The sequence below is a fragment of the Barbus barbus genome (genome assembly GCF_936440315.1).
Source record: "Barbus barbus genome assembly, chromosome: 4".
NCBI classification, from domain to species: Eukaryota; Metazoa; Chordata; class Actinopteri; order Cypriniformes; family Cyprinidae; genus Barbus; species Barbus barbus.
In genome coordinates, this window is record NC_136732.1 from 29,199,961 (window position 1) to 29,223,501 (window position 23,541).

The 23,541-nt window shown below is 38.7% G+C and overlaps 3 protein-coding genes across 4 annotated transcripts in view; 2 read left to right on the forward strand and 1 right to left on the reverse strand.

Moving 5' to 3' along the window:
• Positions 1-8,954, forward strand: part of LOC306868681 (synaptotagmin-17-like) — a gene marked incomplete at its 3' end in the record, with an annotated part of 29,591 nt that extends 20,637 nt beyond the window's left edge. Inside the window, exon 10 of the mRNA XM_079414969.1 lies at positions 8,758-8,954. Within this exon, the coding sequence (XP_079271095.1) occupies positions 8,758-8,954 (197 nt within the window). The remainder of the gene's footprint in view (positions 1-8,757) is intronic.
• A 1,451-nt stretch (positions 8,955-10,405) lies between these two features.
• LOC306865008 (C-type lectin domain family 19 member A-like) lies at positions 10,406-15,106 on the reverse strand. The gene is made up of 5 exons (XM_079409337.1): positions 14,976-15,106; positions 14,075-14,252; positions 13,881-13,974; positions 13,288-13,420; positions 10,406-12,778 (listed from the first exon to the last, which is right to left on the reverse strand). The coding sequence occupies exons 1-5, from the start codon at positions 15,082-15,084 to the stop codon at positions 12,702-12,704; spliced, it is 591 nt and encodes a 196-aa protein (XP_079265463.1). The 5' UTR covers positions 15,085-15,106; the 3' UTR covers positions 10,406-12,701.
• Positions 15,107-19,692: 4,586 nt separating this feature from the next.
• The window catches only part of LOC306868723 (serine/threonine-protein kinase SMG1-like), a 53,048-nt gene continuing 49,199 nt past the window's right edge, over positions 19,693-23,541 (forward strand). For both annotated transcript variants that reach the window (XM_079415022.1, XM_079415023.1), the window contains exons 1-2: positions 19,693-19,849; positions 23,149-23,306. In XM_079415022.1, the coding sequence (XP_079271148.1) occupies positions 19,773-19,849; positions 23,149-23,306 (235 nt within the window). In that variant the 5' untranslated portion in view covers positions 19,693-19,772. The remainder of the gene's footprint in view (positions 19,850-23,148; positions 23,307-23,541) is intronic.

Genomic DNA, 23,541 nt, shown 5'->3' on the forward strand with positions numbered 1-23,541 from the left:
AAGTGACACTTTCACTTCAGGGCATACAAGTTCCTCATGCTGTGGAGGAAACGTGTAACTAGGGGGTGTCTATCCACTGACTGACCACCGAGAGGGGCGTGGTAGGCCGCAATGGCCGCCACGTAAACTTTAATGGTGGAGTGGGTTAACCCTGTGGAGAAACGAGCCTGCAGGAACTCCATAACTTTGCCAATCGGGCAGCTGACTGAGTCAAGCCGGCAATCTCCGCACCATGAAGTGAAAGGTTTCCACTTCAGGGCGTACCGTTTCCTCGTTGAGGGAGCTCTGGATTGGAGGATGGTCTCAACAACCTCGGTTGATAAACCGGAAGCTATAAGCTGTGCCCCCTCAGGCCACACCCACAGCTTCCACAGCTCCAGGCGGGGGTGGATGATAGTGCGACAATGTCTGCTCCCATATTGAGATGCACAGGAATGTGAACTGCTCTCAGCGAGAGGAGTTTGTCCTGGGACCACACGAGGATCTGGTGCGCCAGCTTGCCTTTCTACAAGGGGCGCGAACGCAGACCTCCCTGGTGGTTGATATAAGAGTGCTGCTATATATGTGCTGTCGATGCTCACACCAACACATGGTGATCTTTTAAGTCTGGGAGGAAGTGTTTCAGTGCTCAAAACATAGCCAGCATCTCCGGCCAATTGATATGCCACATCAGATGGCAGCCGCTCCACAGACCACGGGCAGGGTGGCCATTCATGACCGCTCCCCAACTGGTGAGGGACGCATCCGTCACTAGTGTTACATGGCGACAAGGAGCTCCCAGCACCGTGCCCTGAGACAAGAACCAAGGTTTCCTCCACATGTCTAAGGCACTTATGCATCGCCTCGTGACCTTGATAGTGTGGAGCAGGTTTCCCCTCAGGGAGAACCCTTTGGTCTTGAGCCACCACTATGGGGGTCTCATGTACAGCAGGCCAAAAGGTATCATATTGGACACAGCTGCCATCAGACCCAGCAGTCTCTGAAACTGCTTGACAGTGAGTGACTGGCCTTCTTTCACTCTCTTGACTGCCGTGAGGATCGACTCGATATGAGCAGGAGACAGACGTGCCTGCATCCCGGTCGAATCCCACAGCACACCTAGATAAGTGGTTCTCTGTAATGGAGAAAGCACACTTTTCTTGACATTTAGTTTTAACCCCAGCTCTTTCATGTGTGCTAGAATGACATCTCGATGTCGAGCTGCCATCTGCTCTGATTGAGCTAAAATCAACCAATCGTCGATGTAATTCAGTATGCGGATGCCCTGGAGCCGCAGAGCCAGCTCAGCATCCACACACTCGTGAAAGTGCTGGGTGAGAGTGCTAGGCCGAAGGGAAGAACCCAATATTGGCATGCTTTGCCCCCGTAAGCAAACCTCAGGAACTTCCTGTGAGTGGGAAAGAAGGAGATGTAGAAGTAAGCGTCTTTTAGATCTATCTATGACCAGTGTTGGGGAAAGTTACTTTTAAAAGTAATGCATTACAATATTGCGTTACTCCCTAAAAAAGTAACTAATTACGTTACTTAGCTACTATAAAACACAATTGTTAGTTTATCTAAAGTCATTTTTGTCTTATTAGTATGGTGGAACTAGTTTGCATTTCACTGTTTTAATTCATTTTGAAAAAGTAACTCAGATATTTTCTTGTAAATTAAAAAGTAATGCGTTACTTTACTAGTTACTTGAAAAAGGTAATATTATTACGTAACTCGCGTTACTTGTAATGTGTTACCCGCAACACTGATCGTGACAAATCAGTCCTCGGACCTGATCTGAGACACAACCTATTTTATTGAGCATCTTGAACTTCAGTCGCATGACTGAGCAGTTCCACTGACGCAGATCTAAAAGGGGACGCAACCCTCCATCCTTCCTTGGAACTATGAAATACCGGCTGTAGAACCCGGACTCTCTTTAGCAAGGAGGGACTTCCTTCCTCAGAAGGGTGTTCACTTCTTGTTCCATTACCAGAGCCTGCCTCTATCGTGTGCAGGACCCACTGAGACATTTGGCAGTAGTTTCCCTGCTGCCAAGTAGTCTACTAAGGGAATCAGTCTCTCAGCTCCGCTACGTTTCCGGGTGGAAGAGACTTAGAGCAGCGCTCGCTGGAGACCTCTGCGTCCTGGAAAACTGACAGGGTTGGCAGACCGATCTCCTGAGGGCACTGAGGAGAGACGGGCACCGTGTGATGCGGTGTACGCCGCTCTACCCCAGTAGGGGTCGCTCTCTGAAGTCCTGAGCCATAGGCATCAGGACTGCCTCGGCTTGAAGCCTCTTATTGAGAACAACGGTCCTCAAGCCTGCATCATCTCCTAAGAGACTAGACTGGTAGAACCAGAGCCTGATCAGGCAGGACCCAATGAGACACGCTTGGCAGGGGCTCCCACACCATCAGGTGTCTACTAAGGGAACCAGTCTCTCGAGACTGGCCTCTGGTGTGCTTAGAGCTGCTAGCTCGGTGCCCTGAAGTGAAAGATCAGCAGGGGGCGGCTGCTCTAGCTGCTCTAAAGACCCCCGAAGGGGCGGCGAACCTCTGCTACGTTTCTGGGCGGAAGTAACTGAGAGAAGCTCTCACTGGGGACCGCTGCACCCTGGAACACTGGCAGGGTTGGCAGACTGATCTCCTGAGGGCACTGAGGAGAGACGGGCACCGTGTAATGCGGTGTACACCGCTCTTCACCAGAGGGGCCGGCCCTCAGAAGTCCTGGGTCATAGGCAACAGGACATTTTAGCCAAAGACTATCCAGTGAGAATGACGGTCCACAGATCCACCTTCTGCTAGAAGCCTTCGGCCCGGGATCCCTAAATGAGGAGCTGGAGCACGGCTCCGCCCAGCGGCCCCTGCTGACCACATCACCCTCCTCAGAGGAAGAGAGGTAAAGCATCGTGCTCTCACTCGAGAAATGTCCCAAGATGCTCCTATACACACATATATGTATATATATATATAAATATATATATATATATATATATATATATATATATATACATATATATATATATATATACCTATATATATATACATATATATATATACATATATATATATACATATATATATATATATATATATATATATATATATACACATATAACTTCTCCTAGTTAGATGAAATACATCATTTAATTCCTCAAAATTAAATGCAGAAAAACAACCAGATGAGTAAGCATGGTCTGATATGAAAAGGATTCATAATATGAGCGAGAATGACGTAATGTACGCGTCGGCTTGGCAATGCGCACTTCAACAGCGAGCTCTCACTCAAAGGGGGAAGAACCGCACCACGAGCTTCCAGCCCCGAGCGAGAGTGCTAGATCTGGGGAATACATGTGGAGATAGGGCGAACCCATCCGCAAGATCCATGTGCGATCTCACTCGCCGCCGTGCCTAAGCAGCGGCGGGACTGGAATCGCGAGATCGTACGGCGGGGAGAAGCACAATCAGCCCCTTATCTCTCTAGAGCTGACAGAGTGAACACCGTTCCTATGCAGGAACGCTGCTATAATGATATCCTCGTTCACAATATGCTTGTGCAAACAATGCTTGTGCAAACACTGCAGCTTACAAAGCTCATTGACGTCCTTCACTTCCACCTCCTCGGAGGAAGACAGGCGGAGCATTGAGCCCTCTCTCTGGGGGGAAGAAACCGCGGGGCGGCCTTCCGATCCCAGAGAGCGGGCGTTGGATCTGATGGGAAAGGAAGAAGCTAGGGGCTCGCCCGTCTTCATTCCCTCCACCTGATCCATCCGCGATTCCCACGAGTGCAGCCGCCACTCCGCCTCATCGAAACGCTACAAAGCGGGCAGTCAGCTCCCTCAAGAGAACTCCCTCGAGAGACTCTGCGTGCTCTGTCCTCAAGCAGACCACACATGGACTGTGTGTATCCCCAGCAGTGATGCTTTTTTTTTAGCGATTGTAGGGAGGAACACACATCCTGTAATGCGATCTGCTCTCGCCCAAGTGCTAGTTTTCTGCACTTTTAGAAATTGTGGAGCTTATTTCAAGTGATTGTGTAGGGACAAACAACACTAAATAAGACTCACAACACAGAACGACAGACACACAGATAGAGTAGCGGTTGCTGAATGACAAAAAGCTGACGCCGGTTCCACCGCACGTGTTTTTAAGCTTCCTGATCGATTACGTCACCCGCCCGTGACGTCTCGCCCATCCATTGGACAGATTACACATGTGATTCAGAGCGTGGTCACGCTGGAAGGCATTCCCATAGCGTTTTCAGACGCAGCTCGAGTTCCTGAAGGGGAACTGCATGTTTGTTATATTTTAATAATATTACTACTAATAATACTCTAACATAATTAATGTAGTCTTTATTAATATTATTATTATTATTACAACTAAAACATTTTTAATAAAATATGACACAACATCCATTTTTTTAAATCAAGTAATCAGATATTAGTTTAGTTAACATTGCAATAATAAAAATGCAATTATAATAGTAACAATAACAACAACAATAATATGAACACTACATTAATAATTTGTATACTATTATTATTTATTTTTATTTAATTAAAATATAATACTAACAGTGTTTTAGAATAAAGTAATCAGATATTTAGAGGGTAAATGATAGCGTTTAGGTCAGCATCTCAGCATAATTCATGTTGGTTATGTTTTGAGCCAGAGATTTCCCTTAACTTTACTTTTCAAATACACTTTTATAATCTCCTTTAATACATGAATTTGCATTTGGAGTAGGAGACATTCATGCATAATAAGATAACCCTTGATGCCTTTGCCTCAGTATTTCCCATTCTAAAGCAGCAGTAATGATCTGTACCTCATCACAGTTGTGGTTTTATCAAATATGAACGAGCCCCGAGCAGTAGAGTTCCCTCAGGACCGTTGAATGTGACATAGCCGGTGATGTGATCAGCTCAACATAGCGAGTGCAGTGTATGCGTCTGCTCCAAACACACACCACGCCTGTTCCTTTGCTTCCAGCTCATGATGTCAGTCATCCAGACAGCTCAGTGTTTGTCTTCTAACTGACATGTATTTTGCAAAGCATGAAGACAGATGAACAAATGCTTTTATTTGAATTATATTATACATAGAAGAAGGTTTAATATCGACAGGTGGGATTATTTCAATTTTTCCTGCTGGACAGAAATAGTCAAGAGAGTCAAAGTCAAAAAGGAAAATTTTGTCATCATTTATTCATACTCATGTTTTTCCAAACATGTTTGACTTTGGATAAATTTAGGATAACATACTGATTGCTCATTTCCGCGCAGTTACATGAAGGGGGACTGAGCTTTTAAATTTAAAAAAGATGCAAAAGCCAGGGTTATTGTAGTTACTGAAAAATAATACCATAAAGTAGCTCTCTCATTACTCACAATAAAATAAATGTTAACTGAAATACACCATAGGACTAGATAAAAAACCTAAAACCTTAAACTTATTTATTTATTAAGCTAAATTGACACATTTCTCAGTTTCAGTTAGATTAACTTGATGTAGGATACTAAAATAACTAAAACTGAAAAACATATTAAAAGCTATATGGACTTGAGAAAAAAATGTAAATGATGAAAACATGCAACAACATTACTAAAACTTGAACTATAAGTAAAATCAGAAAATATTTTTTTAAAAATTATATTCAAAATATTAATAAAAACTGTATTAGTATGTCAGTGACACTATAATAACACATTCAGAAACACATTATAAACGTATCATAAATGTGGTTCATTCAGCTTGTGCACTACATTCCAAGTCTTCTAAAGATAAAATGTATCTTTACTACTTTAGTTTCTTTTCTCTTTTTTTCACTGATCTTCCCTGCTGTTAACCATCATGACTGTTAACCATCATGAAACTTGACTCATTATCTTTAAATGAGTCGCTGAGTAATTCACAATGGTTTTATGAACGGAATCAACTTATTCACTGAAGATATTATGGTGTGTGCACACCAAAAGCATCTGCTAATCTAATCTGAAGGTTCTCAAAGCAGCTCTCCACTATAAATAGGAGTGTCTCCCATCCTTTTTATGTGGTTTAACACACACCTTGAATTCATATAGTGACGAGGAAAAGGAGTAGCCGAGATAAACACTGCTTTCGCTCATGTAGGCAGTAATAACAGCTTTAGCTGTAAACTTCAGCCACAGCAAGGTGAAGGAGTCCTTGGCATGCAGTAGGATAAAGCGCTTCTTGAGAGCTGATGTTGCTTGGTGACGGCGTATCACCAGCTCTGGTTTGCAGCTGAAGTCGTGATGCTGCGAGATCCTTGTCTGGAGTACGGCTGCATCATTGACTGCCACCTCTGGGCTTTGTGTCAATATTATTTGCGCTTCCTGCTATTTTCCCAGCACTCCACTGCCAGTTACAGGAAAGCGGGGAAATCACAGAGAAGAAAAGTCTTCAGTCTTGTTTATGAGCAATGATGAAATTAACAGGGCCTCGTACTCTGACCCGACTCCATTAAGAAAATTGGATGGAGGCCGAGAAAAACAGATTGACATGAATAATAAGACAAAGAAAAGAGAGGACACATATGTGTTACTATTATTGTAGTATGATTGATTTATTCTTACAGTGTTTGTTAATACTTTGAATTAAATTATTATATTATATTTTAGTTCAAGTTTTAAGAATTGTGTTTTGTCATTTATATTATATGTCTATATAGTTTTTATTATTTTAACATTTAGTGTTATTTTTAATATTTTTGTAATATTTAAAATATTTTTAAATATATTTCAGTTTGTTTTATTTCATGTTTTTTTATGGTCGTAGTTTTAGTTTTTCGTGTGTAAAAGTGGGTCTTAAAATAGTGAATAGAGAGAGAAAAGCTTAATTCATTTACAGTTCATAATATGGAAACTCCAAACAGCCCTAATTGCTAATGTTTCCTTAAAATCGTAAATTATTTTTATGAACCTTATTGATACATTACAGTTTTAAAGCAGCTTTACAGTAATAAACAGAAGAATCATGATTCAATAATGCAAACTGAATTCAACTCTGCTGTAAAAATCAGCTCATTGTTGATTCAGTTCGGTTCAATAACTTTGTAAAGTTCATCAATCATGGAATGACTTTGATTCATCTACAAACCCGATTCCAAAAAAATTGGGACACTGTACAAATTGTGAATAAAAACAGAATGCAATGATGTGGAAGTTTCAAATTTCAATATTTTATTCAGAATACAACATAGATGACATATCAAATGTTTAAACTGAGAAAATGTATCATTTTAAGGGAAAAATAAGTTTATTTTAAATTTCATGGCATCAACACATCTCAAAAAAGTTGGGACAAGGCCATGTTTACCACTGTGTGGCATCCCCTCTTCTTTTTATAACAGTCTGCAAACGTCTGGGGACTGAGGAGACAAGTTGCTCAAGTTTAGGAATAGGAATGTTGTCCCATTCTTGTCTACAGGCTTCTAGTTGCTCAACTTTCTTAGGTCTTCTTTGTCGCATCTTCCTCTTTATGATGTGCCAAATGTTTTCTATGGGTGAAAGATCTGGACTGCAGGCTGGCCATTTTAGTACCGGATCCTCCTTCTATGCAGCCATGATGTTGTAATTGATGCAGTATGTGGTCTGGCATTGTCATGTTGGAAAATGCAAGGTCTTCCCTGAAAGAGACAACCTCTGGATGGGAGCATATGTTGTTCTAGAACTTGGATATATCTTTCAGCATTGATGGTGCCTTTCCAGATGTGTAAGCTGCCCATGCCACACGCACTCATGCAACCCCATATCATCAAAGCTGCAGGCTTCTGAACTGAGTGCTGATAACAACTTGGGTTGTCCTTGTCCTCTTTAGTCCGGATGACATGGCGTCCCAATTTTCCAAAAAGAACTTCAAATTTTGATTCGTCTGACCACAGAACAGTTTTCCACTTTGCCACAGTCCATTTTAAATAAGCCTTGGCCCAGAGAAAACGCCTGCGCTTCTGGATCATGTTTAGATATGGCTTCTTTTTTGACCTATAGAGTTTTAACCAGCAACGGCGAATGGCACGGTGGATTGTGTTCACCGACAATGTTTTCTGGAAGTATTCCTGAGCCCATGTTGTGATTTCCATTACAGTAGCATTCCTGTATGTAATGCAGTGCCGTCTAAGGGCCCGAAGATCACGGGCATCCAGTATGGTTTTCCGGCCTTGACCCTTACGCACAGAGATTGTTCCAGATTCTCTGAATCTTTGGATGATATTATGCACTGTAGATGATGATAACTTCAAACTCTTTGCAATTTTTCTCTGAGAAATTCCTTTCTGATATTGCTCCACTATTTTTCGCCGCAGCATTGGGGGAATTGGTGATTCTCTTGCCATCTTGACTTCTGAGAGACACTGCCACTCTGAGAGGCTCTTTTTATACCCAATCATGTTGCCAATTGACCTAATAAGTTGCAAATTGGTCCTCCAGCTGTTCCTTATATGTACATTTAACTTTTCCGGCCACTTATTGCTACCTGTCCCAACTTTTTTGGAATGTGTAGCTCTCATGAAATCCAAAATGAGCCAATATTTGTCATGACATTTCAAAATGTCTCACTTTCAACATTTGATATGTTATCTATATTCTATTGTGAATAAAATATAAGTTTATGAGATTTGTAAATTATTGCATTCCTTTTTTATTCGTAATTTGTACAGTGTCCCAACTTTTTTGGAATCGGGTTTGTATAAATCAGCTCTGAAGAAAACAGAATCTGACTGGTTTTAACATTGATGTTTATGTTTTTTCCTACTTAGTTTACGGGCATAACATGAAGAGTAGCAACGATTTTGTTGGTCGCATTGTGATCGGCCAGTTCTCCACCGGCCCGCAGGAAACCACGCATTGGCGCCGGCTCCTGGGCTCTCAGCGCACCCCGGTGGAACAGTGGCACAGCCTGCACTCCCGTGCCGAGTGTGACCGCGTCTCTCCGGCTTCGCTCGAGGTCACATAATACTAACACAGGACAGTCACTGCAGGTGGGATAGAGATCTATGGAAAATAACTGTAAACTAAAACTTAAAACACAAACATATGGGAGTGTCCCAGCATTTCTTTGTATAATTTTTATTAGTATGAAACATAAACATAAAGATCTATTCTCTATAGAATAGTGGGTTCTGTCTTGGTGTTATTTGTATTCACTCTCCCTTACCATTATTATAATGGGGAGATGTAGACCGTAGAAAAGACCTCAGAGAGTTTTTCTGTTTATAATGACAAGCAGAAGCCTGCTGTCCATGTTTTCGTTTTATCACATTGATACTATCTTACATGGGAGCTCAATAATCTCATCATCATCTGATCCTTGGCTGCATTCAGGCTGCTCAGGTGTCCAGAGGAAGAGCAGCTGTGAGGCTCAGACAGTTGAGACCATACTTAACCACTGGTTTGGTCTGCAGTGTTTTAATAATCATATTGTTTCTTTTTTCAGACTTCAATATGATTGCAGTTCTTGAAGTAGTTGGAAATCTGTGGCAACACAGTTGGTCATTTTTATTGCGTGGTTTGAATGTTTCAAGTACGATTTTACACCAAAGCTTGGTTTGGTTGTGTTTTGTGACCTGTATCACTGTTCTTCATGCATATTGATTTTTGATTGTGTTTAAGTGTTTGTGAGTGTGCGTTTGGTAAATGCATTATTTTATTTTTATATTTTTTAAGATAATTTTTTATTTCTTGTGATTTTTCTGTATCTTGTTACTATTTCTCACGTCATCTCTCAAACATCACAAAAGTTTGTGGTCAGGAAGATTTTATTTTTTTAAGAAATGAGTATGTGTATTCAGCAAGGATGTATTCAATTCATCAAAAACATTTATTTCTGTTTCAAATATATATATATATATATATATATATATGAGATCACAAGAAAATTCTCCTGACCAAAAAAAAAAAAACCCTGAAATAATAATATATGGCTTCTTAAGGCTTCTCAAGAAGTTTGTATCACCTTGCAAATGCATAGTGTTAGTGTCTGCACATGTAAACATGCTTTCACAGCTTGGGCAAATATAATGCCATGCCAAGAAGGTGCAGATACATGCATTTCTCTTTGCGCTGTTGCCTTTACTTCACACTTTTGCCAAGTTCAGTTCATGTACTGTATTATCAACATCTTGGAGCTGTATTTTGTCTCAACCCTTTGTCTATGAATTATGTAAGCCTAAATAGGATACGATGGGTCTGGGGGGGGGGGGGGGGGGGTATATGTACTTAGAATTGAAGTGCAATCAGAAACATTACTGTATCTGTCTTCTTAATCTTTCTTCTGTGTGATCTGTGTGAGATACGTGTTTGTTTCCGGTCAGTTGTATGTTTCCACAGATGTCATTGTTAATGTAGATGATTACAAATGATTAGAGTGGTAATATTAACACAAAATAATAATGAAGCTGTGCCAGTGAAGATATGTATTTATTTATTTATTTAGATAAAAATGCATATAATAATAACTATTTAATTATCTCTAAAACATATCTGTATATATTTATAACTTCAGTTGTGTACAGAGAATGGAACAAAGCATGTTGCAATATAGATTAAATAGAACATAGATATAGATATAAAAAAAGCTGTTCAAATGACTTAATTGACAGAAAGATTTTGGTTTCAAGGGTGACTGTTTTTAACTGTCTTCATTATATTCTAAACAACAATGTTTAGTCCACCATCTCCCTGTCTGCTCTGAAACTTCTGAGAGTTTGTTCCGCTGATGCTGTTCATGTAATGGTTTATTAAGTGTGAGAAGAAATGAAGCAGACCTCGGATCAGCAGAATCCCTTTAAAGGTCTCTTTCACAGAGATTGTAATGTGTGAATCAATCAGAGACATGTATTAAGTGAGGAAAGTGTATTTTGGTTGTTCCATAATGCATTAAAGTGATGTTTATTACTGGGCTTTTCCCTTTGTATGCTTTTTCATTTTTATAGAAGAAATTTTTATAGAATCTTCTTATACCTTTCATATTTTATATACCTGCACTTTGGTGCAGATTGGCCATCAGTAACATCCAAATCATTGGTTAATTTTTTTAATTAGTGTTATTCATTTGAAATATTTGTTTAAACCATTTTGCAATTGCAGTGAAACCCTGGAAATACACTAATTAAATTTGGAAATACACTAATTAAATCACAAAAAAAGATTCAAGCTTGTTTGTGTAAAAATGTTCCCTCTGCAGGCTTTAAGAGGAAGATAATTACTCTGAGGTTTACCAGAGGGTCAATTATTCTCTTCAGCAACAGGGAAACAGCTTAACCCCACTGTCCACATGGGTCAGGCATATAATCGTCAAAACGACCTTGTTTACGAATCTACAAATTGAATTTTCCTCTTGACATATTTCAAGACAAATTTTATTACAACATACCCAGGTTTGAAATGAAAACTTTTAAATCGTATAACAAACAATATATATTTTCTAAATTAACTTTTATAGTCCGTGTACTTAATTTCTCATTTTTTAAAAGTTGAACTATTCATTTCATCAACACATTTTTAAAGCAGGGTGCCATGCATGAGACAATGCAAAAAAAGACACAAAACAAGAGCAAACATGTAAAACATGTTCTGTGTGAACAGCCCCATATATAAAATGTTTTCTAAATATTGAGGTATATTCTAAATAAATAAGCATAATTAGTGACAATTATGTTATTATTATTCATTATTATTAAACTCATCTATTTTATGACAGTGTTGAATTATATGAAGTGTAATGTAGTAAAGTCCTCTTCCTGTCAATCTAATTCAACATCCTTGAAAATCCAGATCAGCTAATGAACAGAAAAGAAACCCGTTCTTAATATTCTGAATTTTGGGGGGACATTTTGGGTGCCTTGCTAGCAGTTGTGTGGATAAGAATAGAGGTTTTGTGTGTGTGTGTGTGGTGGTGGTGGGGGTCACTAATTGGCACAGCACTTGAACTAGAGAGAAAAGCAGAAAAGGTCATCTGCCTAGCTGAGGTTAAGCTCTTTCTGTCTTTTGAAGCTCTGCAGTCAACAAAGACTTAAATGCCTTTTCTTTTAGAAGCTCACCTCCTAGGTCAGTGACAAATAAATGTGCACAAACGGACGCTGACAGTGTTTGGGATTCCAGATCAAGACTCAGGAGTCATTATTCTTGTCTCAAAATCTGCCAGAAATTAAAAATATCTTCTAACTTCTTATAAAATCCTGGTCTCCAGCAAAAGTATCCTGTTTGAACAGAAGGAAATTATGTTTCAGAGTATTGATGGCCAGATGATTGGGTGGGGACCTCAGTTTTCCTTAAAAACATCCATGAGCTAAGTGTTCGGTCCAGTTCAGTTTAGTCATATACTGCAGCTCAGTATATAATTTAACATTCATGGAAGCTTTCCATTCCACAAAAGATTCTCCAGATTATTCAAAAGTTTGCCGGAGAAACAAATGCTTCTTTTAAGAACTGGTCACTGAAAGGTTCTTAGGGAAAGCAAAAATGGTTCTTCTAAGGCACTGCTGCAAAAAGATATACATACACATATATGTACAACAATGATGGGAGGACGATGGGGGCAGGGAACTGGAGTGAAGGGAGAGAAATGCAAATGGATGGAGAGAGCCCTTCATCACTGCAGGGATGGAGATGTGCGGGCATCTTGTTGCTACACTGTGATTGAGTGATGTTGGGGAGTCAGTGTTGACGATAACGAACTGGATAATTAATCTTAGATCTGAGGTTAGTTTTCCAGTGTAGGAATCTTACAGACGAATGGAAAGGCCTTATCACAATTGTTGTCATTCCAAGACCTCAGTGCTGCAAAAGATGGAAAGATGCAAACAGTTTCTTCATTTTGTAATATCCTGTCTATTACATAATTAGCAGGGCTGTCAATCAGCTATATACAGTATATATCTCTTATTACTGGTTCCACAAAAATATTTAGCAGCATGACTGTTTTCAACATTGATAATAATATGTTATCGAGCAGTGTATTAGAATGATTACTGAAAGAACATGTGACACTGAAGAGTGAAGTGATGGCTGAAAATACAGCTTTGCCATCGCAGTATTTAATTACATTTAAAAAATATAGAAATAATAGGAATAATAAAATTTATATTTTAAGATGTAATAATATTTCACAATATTAATACCGTTTTTGCTGTATTAATTAAATACAAATTGCAGCCTTGGTGAGCATAAAATGCTTCTTTCAAAGACAATAACAGTATTGAATGTTAGTTTCTTAACATATTATCTTAATTGTACTAAATTATCTAAATTAATTTGTTATATGATTTAAAAAAAAACTGTGAACTCACCACTGTTTTGTCTGTACCAGATCTCCACACAATCCTCCTCCTGAGGGATGCGATGAATGCCATCATCTGGTTGATTTCCATCCCAGTAACTGTATTCATAGGGTGACCCGTCTGTCCACTCCATAGTGCCCTCCTACCGTCAAACTATGATTAACAACGCTATCACATTTGCTTGCTCCTTGCCCCTTGACCCTGAAGTGATAACTAAATCTTCCTGCCGAGCACGAGTTCACAGCTTTGGTGCTTTCTTGGTCACTGCATCCAAAATCTCAGAGAAACTTTCAATTTACAAAACTGAGGGTTTGTTACAACATCATCCATAACCTTCCTCAACTTGGTGCTAGACCAAAGTATTGGTTCACCACAGTCTGGAAATGATTAAACGTCACCCAGAGAAACTATATTTTCCATTAATGGGATTATTAGTGGGAGGATTTACATACTGGGCTTGGCCTTTTACAACACACACAAGCTATGTCAGTCATGTAGCTGTAAACATTTTAATGGGTTACTAGCAATCATGACTGCTTCACACAATAAAACATCACTGGAACATCAATATTTTGTGTTGCTCTTAATGTTATCAAGTTTACCTGTCTTCTATCATGAAGGCCAATCCAAATATCTGTTGGAATTCCTGGTACACGGCTGTTCACAAGATCATAGACAAACACATTTTCTTCCCAGCTATGAAAGAAGGTATTAGAAAGTGTACATTTTAATAGAAGGTCCAGCAAAAATCCTGTACTGTAAGACAAAGCGCAGCACTGTCAGTGACGAGTCATACCTGTGGATGGAGGTGAGTTTGGCAGATTTGTGTCCGTTTGAGAACTCAGCACAGTACAGATCTGCCTCAGCCCAGGTGCGGTTCAAGGGGAAGAAGCGGTAACAGTAACCCTCAAATTCAGTCCAGAAGAGCGGACATGTCACAGGCTGGTTTGAGTCTGACAGTTGCAGGGGCAGTGCTAGAGTAAATGGTAACTGCATTAAATCCATTTTAATTTAGCAATATACGAGCACACACTAGGTCAAAAATATACCACCACAAAAATATATTATTACGTTATCTGAAACAGCATCTGGAAAGTATTTAGCTGATTTCAAAATATAATGTCATTGTTTTCTTTTCACAGCACCAGCCTGCTTTCAATTTAGTTTGAACTGTGCAAGAGCTAAAGAAATTCTGTTATGCAACTAAAATAATTATAGGTTACACTTACCACCAAAAAATGTATGAGTATTACAGTATTTAAATATTACATTACAAATACTGAAGTCGGCTAAATGTACGACAAATGCTTCCTAAATAAATGAATTGCAATGTTAAGGCATTTAGGTAAGGACAACAATTGAATTATTTAGTGGCAATTTTTTTCCAGCATAATATGTTACAGAGAAACTTTTCCTGCCTTTCAAATCTGAGTCATACTTAACATTTAAAGATGGATTCACTGCTAGTCTGAGCTCTTGTAAATCAATAAATCATTGAAAGTACAGCATTTATGTCACATCCTCATTCACTGGGCAAACTGACTATAAAACTATACATTATAAACAGAAGCATGTATAACATGGCAAAGCATCTCTGGTTTAGCTTGAGACTGTCTATTCGCCATGTAAAGAAGCAAATGAATGCATATTAACTGTGTCTGCACTGTATCCTTGTCTTTGGTGCGGGTGGCACTCACCTTGTGTGATCCTGATGTTTGTTGAAGGCAGAGCCCACACTGGGAAGCCGGAGATCAGTAGGGCTAAACACAATTCCCAAAAGAGCATGTTTAGTGCAAGAGAGGACATTGAGATCTGGAGTGTGTGTGTGAGTGTGTGTGCGTGTGTTTGTGAGCATGTGTGCTGCAGGACAGTGTGGAGTGTTGGGGAGATTAGAGGGTGTGTGAGCCTCTCTCAGCCCCTGCCTTTTTGTTGGACTCTTCCTACTTGGTCAAGTCCAAAACACTGACATCAGACTGTGTAAAAAAGGGAGAAAGAGAGAACCCAAGGGCCTAAAAGTGATATATTGTGTCATTAACCCAATGTAATGCTCCCTGGGCGGACAATTTACTACATATACTATCCTTTGAAAGTTTGGGGTCAGTAAGATTAAAAAATAAATTAATTAATTAATACTTTTATTCAGCAAGGATGCATTAAATAAATCAAAACTGACAGTTAAGACATTTATAATGTTATAAAAATGTCTGTTTCAAATAAATGCTGTTATTTGGAACTTTCTATAGCATCAAATCAGTATGAATGATTTCTGAAGGATCATGTGACACTGAAGACTGGAGCAAATGATGCTGAAAATTCAGCTTTGTCATCACAGGAATAAATTACATTTAAAATATATTAATATTACATTAATGTTTAAATGAATGCAGCCTTCGTGATTACAAAAGTCTTTTTTCAAAAACATAAAAAATCTAACCAACCCTATTATATCACAAATAGCAAAAAAAAAAAAAAAAAAAAACAAGTTTTCACTTTTACATAGATGGAAAACGTCTAATTCATATTGTTGCAGAAACATCAAACACAACTGACCTGTGATACCTCATTAAAGGGATAGTTCTCATTTTTGGGTGAACTATCCCTTTAACCTTTAACTTGTGAAATTCAATCCCCAAACATCTCAGAATGGCCACAACCTGGAGTGAGTACGATAAATGCTTCAGAAATACCAACATGTTTGCCAATAGAAACAATAAAATAAGTTAACATGAAATGGTTTAACTTCAAGTCTATGGAAACATTTCATCTTGTAATAATTAGTTGGAAATATCATGACATCCAGCTTGTCTGCAGAGTTATTGAACACCCACTTCACACTACTTGCTTAGTTCCATTAGTCTCCCCTGACACCATCTTGCATTTGATAGCGTGTCTGCTTTATCTCATGGCCTACAGAGCCCATGCTATTAAAGGCCCAGAATTCCTCTTATCTTTGTGAGGGCTGCCGCCTATAAGAGCTAAGGGCAGGAGCGAGGCGATATGACTCATTCTTATACGGAAGAAGGACTCCATTTAAGATTTTTAGATGGGATTGCTGCTAAATATGGTCTCTAAATGAGTCGTTTTGTATGTCCTGTTTCTGCGTCCTGCAGGTGTAGACAAATAATATATAACATACAGTATAATAAAAGAAGGAAAGTATTTAAAGAACTTTTTAAACTTTCATTATCATTCACATGTTGGATCATTTCACTGTATAGCCATGTGCACACTGCCCCAAAATTTGGTTGTCAATTCACCTTGTAGTCACCTTGTACACACCCAGTTCAACCGAAATGAATGCTTAAAGATGCTTAAAAATTAGCAGACATGACAACACTTTGAGAGTGTGCTCTGAGAAGCAGCTTTCCGATCATAAATAACAGTGGCTTAGTTAAAATCCCCTAACTTAAGTCTTTGGTTGCTGTAATTTTACGTTGGTCAAAAAAAGTGGATACTAAAAATAGTGGTCTTCAGTTCGGTTGTAACTTGAAAACAATATTTTAGGGGATTCACTCCTGTATTCAGATGCAATTCTCACTCCTGAAACTTTACAGTGTGTATGTGGCCATATATCTGGCATTAGGGTTCTTCAAAACCATCTTTATAGAGTCACATTCCTAAATTCATTCCCTGGATCACTGAGTTTTCGCCCAAGCCAACAATGAGAAAGTAGTTCAGACATTTCCAGTGCATCATTGGGCGTACCCATGACCTGTTTGAGGAAGATGAACTGAGACGTGTGAGCTAGCTAAAAATATCTTTTTTGAGTCTGGTATTGATTTTAAGTCAGTTCAAAGCCAGCTGATGTGCAGACATGAGATGAAACATAGCACCCCTGTTTTATTGGTAGAATTCCCAAAAATATGTTCTTGTACGTTGTACATTTTACATTGAAAAGGGGTGATTCATTCCAGAAAAATGTCTCTGGTGACCGTTTCTTACATTTTCCTACATTGTTTGTAATCCCTCAGGTGTAGCGCAGATGGTGGTGCACATTAGATAAGCAACAGCTGTGACATTCAGCACTTCCTGTTGCAGGACAGTCGAACAGCTGCACATAATGTTAATTATGAGCGCTTTTTGTTGACCTCCACTGAAAATTATGCTTTCTGCAGTGCTCAAGGTTGGGGGTTTTTTCTCAAAAAAAATGTGGCCAATAATGGTTTGCAGTATAGTCTTAGTTAACTCAAAGTGTGCAATAACACACTGTGAGCCATGTAATCTCCTTAAGTTACCAGCTGTCATCTCTGTGTACTGCTACAGTGTTTATTGTGCACATTGTTGCTTAGCAACTTCAAATCCATGCATTGAGGTGGGCAAGGGTGCCACAAAAAGCATGATATCACAGCAAGGCTCTGTGAAAGTGAATGGGCCATTTTCAGTGGACCGTCTCTTTCTAATTGCTGGAACAAGTGGTTTGAGTGTTACTGGATGTTACTGCAAGACATGACTGAAATATAGGGGAAAAAATATTGGGCTGATGAATTCTGCTTCAGCTCCTTGCTACCATCTTGTGGTATAATTATGCAATGTGGGTGTGGTGAATGGATAAGCAAATTACATTGTTTGTCCTCAAATAATAGACTCAAACTTTATACCATTGCTTCTTATTAATGTGTTAATATTATGTAATAATTATCGCAAGACAAACTTTGATGTTGGCTTGAGAAAGAAAATTAAATGCTTTTTTGCATAAGATTAAAGTCAGTCAATGTTGACATGGTAACACAGCCACTGTAAACAATAAAAGTTCACAAAATCTAAAAATATGTACATGAGGCATTCATGCTGCAAACTGCAATGGGGTTCGTCTTTTTGAGTTTATTTTTTTATTTAGGGACTTTGCTCATCAATCAACAGTAACATACTTGAAATAAGCCAGAGTTAGCCCCAATGGCTACTTTTCATCTGTTGCTCCATGCCAGATTTTAAAAAGGCAACCTAAAAATCTGAAACACAGTAAGTTATCACACATTTTGTTTGTTTGTTTATTTGACAAAATTTTAAACATAATACAAAAAAGTCCAAAAAGACTAGTTCATACACATTTCAAAACTGTCGAGGATAAAATACACAAAAAAGCATTCGGCTTATTTCCATTCCACATATAAGCATACAATAGTATTTACAATTACATACAATAACACTACTAAAGATAATAATGCCAGTATCATAAAAAATAAAACATTTACACATGATTACAAATACAGTTTGCTTTCAACTATTTCTTTAATTTATATTTAAATGTAAAAAATTAATAAAAATTGTACTACTTCTTAATTCAGTTGGTAGAGTATTCCAACTGTTAATGGCTCTGACTGAAAAGACTGTCCAAATATTGTACACCTAAACTGTACAGCAGTCTCCTCTAGTAATTGCTCTTGTTCCTCTGCCATTATTATTCTTCTGTGTTATAAACTGGCATAATGGGGGAGGTGCATATGCATTTAAAATCTTAAAAATCAGTTATTAATATAGTTATTAATTATAGTTAATATATTATTAGTTAAAATTATTATAGTTAAAGATAGTTAATAATAGTTCATAAATACCTACACATTCTTAAACCAAAATGCATTGACATGAGAAATAAATGATTTCTGGAATAAATAAATAAATAAATAGAGTTTATGCTCAAAACAATAAAAACAAAATAAACCCTAATTCAAGTTTATTTGTCTTAGCCCAGTTATTTTGTTCTTGTTGTAGCCTAAAATCGCTTGATTTTGATCAATCAGAAAACAAGACTTGATATCAATTGTATTCTCGTGTATATTGTATCTGGATTTATTTTTTTATTTTTGTTGCAGTCCAAAGACGAATTGTACAAATTGTGTTGAGCATACCTACCAATAACAATGTACCAAATATAAAACCAAGCATAACATGCCTCCCTGAATCTAATGATGAATGGGAAACTTTAGCGAGATGTTCTTCAGTTAAACAGCACTGAAATGCTGGCTTGCATTCTTTTCTTTTCTCTTCTTCCTTTTTCTCCATTTCAAACACATCCTGTTGTCACTAGGCAACCACGCGGAGAATCGAGCTACGTCAACAGATGTTTCTATTTTCTGCTCAAGTGAAGTTTAGGTGAAATCTCACATCAAATTATTACTTTTTCATGCTTAACCTACACTTGCCACTTCACTTGCCAAGCTTCAAGTGAACGAACAACCTTGGAGTTATTTTAAGTAAGTCCATGTTTCTGCCATTGTGCGTATAGGCACTAGGCACCATGGGAAATGTAAATGCCTCGGTAATAACAATAGAGCTGCAGTTATTTCTAGCCACCGACAGATGGGGCAGCCGCCGTGTGAACTGCCGTGAAGGAAACAGTGGAGAAATAGATGGGAGGGTCAGGCCGAAAGCCTCTCAGTTTCAAACACACTCAGTGCGTTTCAAACGTGTACATGGACATAAACTGAACGGTGAAAGTAGGGTTTGTTTGCGGACTCCTCCCGTGTTAGACGGGCCATGCTGTCTTCGCGAAGGTAATGAGCCGAAAAGCCCTCGGGTCTCGGCTGAGCAGCGCCCACAAACTGCAGCGAAACTGGAATGACTGGCAGCCCAGGTCAGTAGCGCAGCACACGGCCGAGCGCTCGCACTACAGACCGAGGCTTCAGCGAGGCCTTGCTCTCCTGCACCTCTAAATGAAACACAGCAGCGGTCTATCTCCACGTGAGGAGACTTTTCTAAGCATTCATCTCACATCACGTCGCACGATAATGAGGTTGAGCTGTAGTCTTTGTGAATAGTCAAACCGACAAGTGTCAAGCGCCCATGTTCATTTTTTTCAGGTTGTTTAGCAGATGTTAGCATGAGCTAACTCACAAACAATCGGCGAACGCTGGCGATATTTATCATGTTTGCGTTTGTTCGCTAGCTTTGGTTTGTAGATTGAGTAAAAATGTGAGTGTAACAGCATTTGTGTGTTTTGACAAGCACGCGGATGTGTCCGGGCGTTCATTTGTGGTTTGCGAGGGGAAACACGCGTGTGGTCCGACACGTTTAGCCACAAGCTGGTATTTCAACATTTGCGATCAAGTTAGTGAGTCGATTTATGCTGTAGTATGCATATTGCAGACATACGGGATAATATTCGTCTCATACTGATGCTAATGCTTTTTGAACTCCTCCTGTGAGGCTCAAATAATTCGCGATGCTCATGTCACTTTGCTAACCAGCTCCATTATATTCGTTGTTGCTGCTGACTGTGAAGCGGATTCCTAGTTTCAAGTCTAAGTTTTATTTGTCATTTTAAACCGCTTTAATTTGGACGCTTTCATAGTTTAAACCGGACCAGCTAGGTGAAGCTTGGACTGAATGTCAAAGTCAGCCGAGTGTGCCTGTGTTTGTCTTAAAAGCTTAGGAATTGGCAGCGAGTACATTGAACTTCGAGAGTGAAAACTGGCTAATTGTTTGAGTCCAGTCTAGTCTCATAATCAAATAGCCAATGTCCATTCAGTAACTTTGAAACAACTACTTGATGTATTTATTTAGGATAACCATTCACAGTGTTCAGATGAGTTGCATTATTTGAAACCATGTGGAAAAATGAAATCTCAGCTGGACTGTCAAATGACTTCTTGTCCATAAGTCCCGGATGCAGATGCGATTTTTATGAATAACCAGGTGATGTAAATGATCAACTTTTATATTTCTGTGAACTGTTAGTTTAATTAGGATTATTAAACTTATAGTTCACTCAAAAAAGGAAGTCATCTCATTCAGTCAGTTGACATGTGACAAACCCGTATGGCTTGCTTTCTTCATTGGAACACAATATAGGCTACATTTTTGAAGGATGTCCTAGCCCCATTTTTTTCCAATATAATGAAAGTGAATGAGAATTGATGTCAGGTTCCAAATTGGCCTAAACAAAGTTGATATCAATGCTTTCTTGATTTCTGGGATCATTGATCTTATCAGCATAGCGACTGATCCACTTCATTCGTCTGAATGGTCCATTTGCAAAGTGGACTGATCCAATTTATTGTTTGCTGTTCCATAGAAGAAACACTTATGGATTTGGCATGGCATGGTGGCAAATAAATGACAGTGTCAGTTTTGGGTAACGTAATTGGGTAGAGACCTGTTGATTTATTGTTCATTTAACTGGAAACTATTAAAGTTATAGATCTAACTAAGCATTCATGTTTGTTCAGGATCAAAGTGTGTTCTTGTGTAGATGTTCCTTTTACACATGAATGGATATTTGAAGGTTTGAGGTCTGTAAGATATTTATGTGTATATATATATATATATATATATATATATATATATATATATATATATACATTTAGCAAAATGTAGTAAATTGATCAAAAGTGGCAGTGAAGGCATAATGGCCCAATTTTTTTTTTTACTTTTCAATTCAGCATATTATAATTATTTATGAAGCATCATGTGAAGACACTGAAGACTGGGGTAATGATGCTGAAAATTCAGCTTTGCCATCACAGTAAAAAAAAAAAAAATTCAGAATATAATAAAATTAAAAAAAAATGTAAAATTAATAATTTTTCACTATCTTATAGTTTTTACTGTATTTTAGATCAAATCAATGTAGCCTCGCTAAGCAGAAGAAACTTCTTTCAGAAACATAAAAAAATCTTACTGATACTGACTTTTGTAAGGGTGTGTAAACAAATTGTGGTGTTTGGTGTTTTATACATATGATGCCATCAAAGAGTAAATACTAGGGATGGGCATTCCAGGCAAAAATAATATTCCAAAATCGACTGGTATTATTCGATTATTATTCGAAAATCGCACCCCTCCCCTGCATGCATGCATGCATAGGCTACAGTACACTACACACCCAAAAACGGAGAGATACCATTCACACTTTCAATCTGTATGTTAACAAACTGTTTAATTCATTATTGGGCAATAGGCTATCTTCACTCAAGCTATGTAATTGTAACGTGCTGAAACATTTATGAAATACAACCGAATGATGGCACTTATTAACAATAAGTGCCATTCGATTAGCATAAATCAATTGCTCATAAGGCTGCTAGGACATCAAAAATGAGCACGAACATCCCAGATAGCAAGCACACTCGGGTAGATTCCGGCTGAAATGCGGCACTGTCGGCTCATTCTCTGCATCGGTGAGAAGATAATGGGCCAGAGCCGCGCCAACTCTACAAAACACTTCTGGCTGACAGACGGCTTTTCTCTATTGGCCGATCTCAGCTTAAAGCTGTTGTACTTGCGGCAGGTCCGCACTCGGTGTAGTTGTGTGTAGTTTCTATACTGGCTCAAACAATTATTTCAGATCCCACTCATGTCCTTCACTCTGAGTACCAACTTCTTCCCTCGGGAAGGCGCTTCAGAGTTCCTAAGTGTAGGCTTAATCGTTTTAAGAACTCCTTTGTCCCACTGTCCATTAAAGCATTAAATGATAAGTTAGCTAGAGGTCAACAATTATAAGGTTTTTTTTGTTTGTTTTTTTGTTTTTTTCCTTTATCTGGTGTGTGCAAATATATAAAAACATGATGATTATAGGTGTGTAGCACAATAGGTAGGGTGCAGTTTAGTGGTTCACTATATATCATGGGGAGGGAAGAGAGGGGTTGCTGTAGGTATTAAATGTACGTAGTATGTTATTTGTGTAAAACAGCAGATATTGCATTGTATGTGTCCAACCCAAATTTCCTTCGGGACAATAAAGTTTATCTTATCTTATTTACCTTCGGCGAGTGTTCGATATTCTATTATTAATCAACTAATCAAATATTCGAAAATCGGGACCCATCCCTAGTAAATACCAACCCATTTTTGTCCAGTTACACAATGAGTGGTCACCTCTGGTCAACGTGAACATGGACCGTTAAGTTGAGTGGTATATCTAATGTTTTTCAGAGGCGAAAGTCTGTCAGCCAGCCAGGACGGTGTGAAGAGCAGTGTCTCTAGAGACCGTGGTTCAGAAGTTCTTTTCGACATTCTGCCCTCTGACCAGCCTGGCACCCCACTACTGCACAATGACGCCTTCACTGCCACAGACGTACTCGAAGAAGGAGGTGTGTGCGTCATCTGGCCCTGTGTTTAGCCTGGCTTTAATCAGCTGGATTATATCCGCCAGTGTTTTTCACCTGCATTATTGTGGTTTTCAACATCAGTACCATGTGTCATTCTGCTGAGGGTTTGGTGATTATTTGATTCCTCTTCTGTGTGTCACCCTGATTAAGGTTTCTGTTATAAAAATAGAAAGAGAAAGTAACGTCAGCAAGGGCTTTTCTTTTTTTCTTTTTTTTT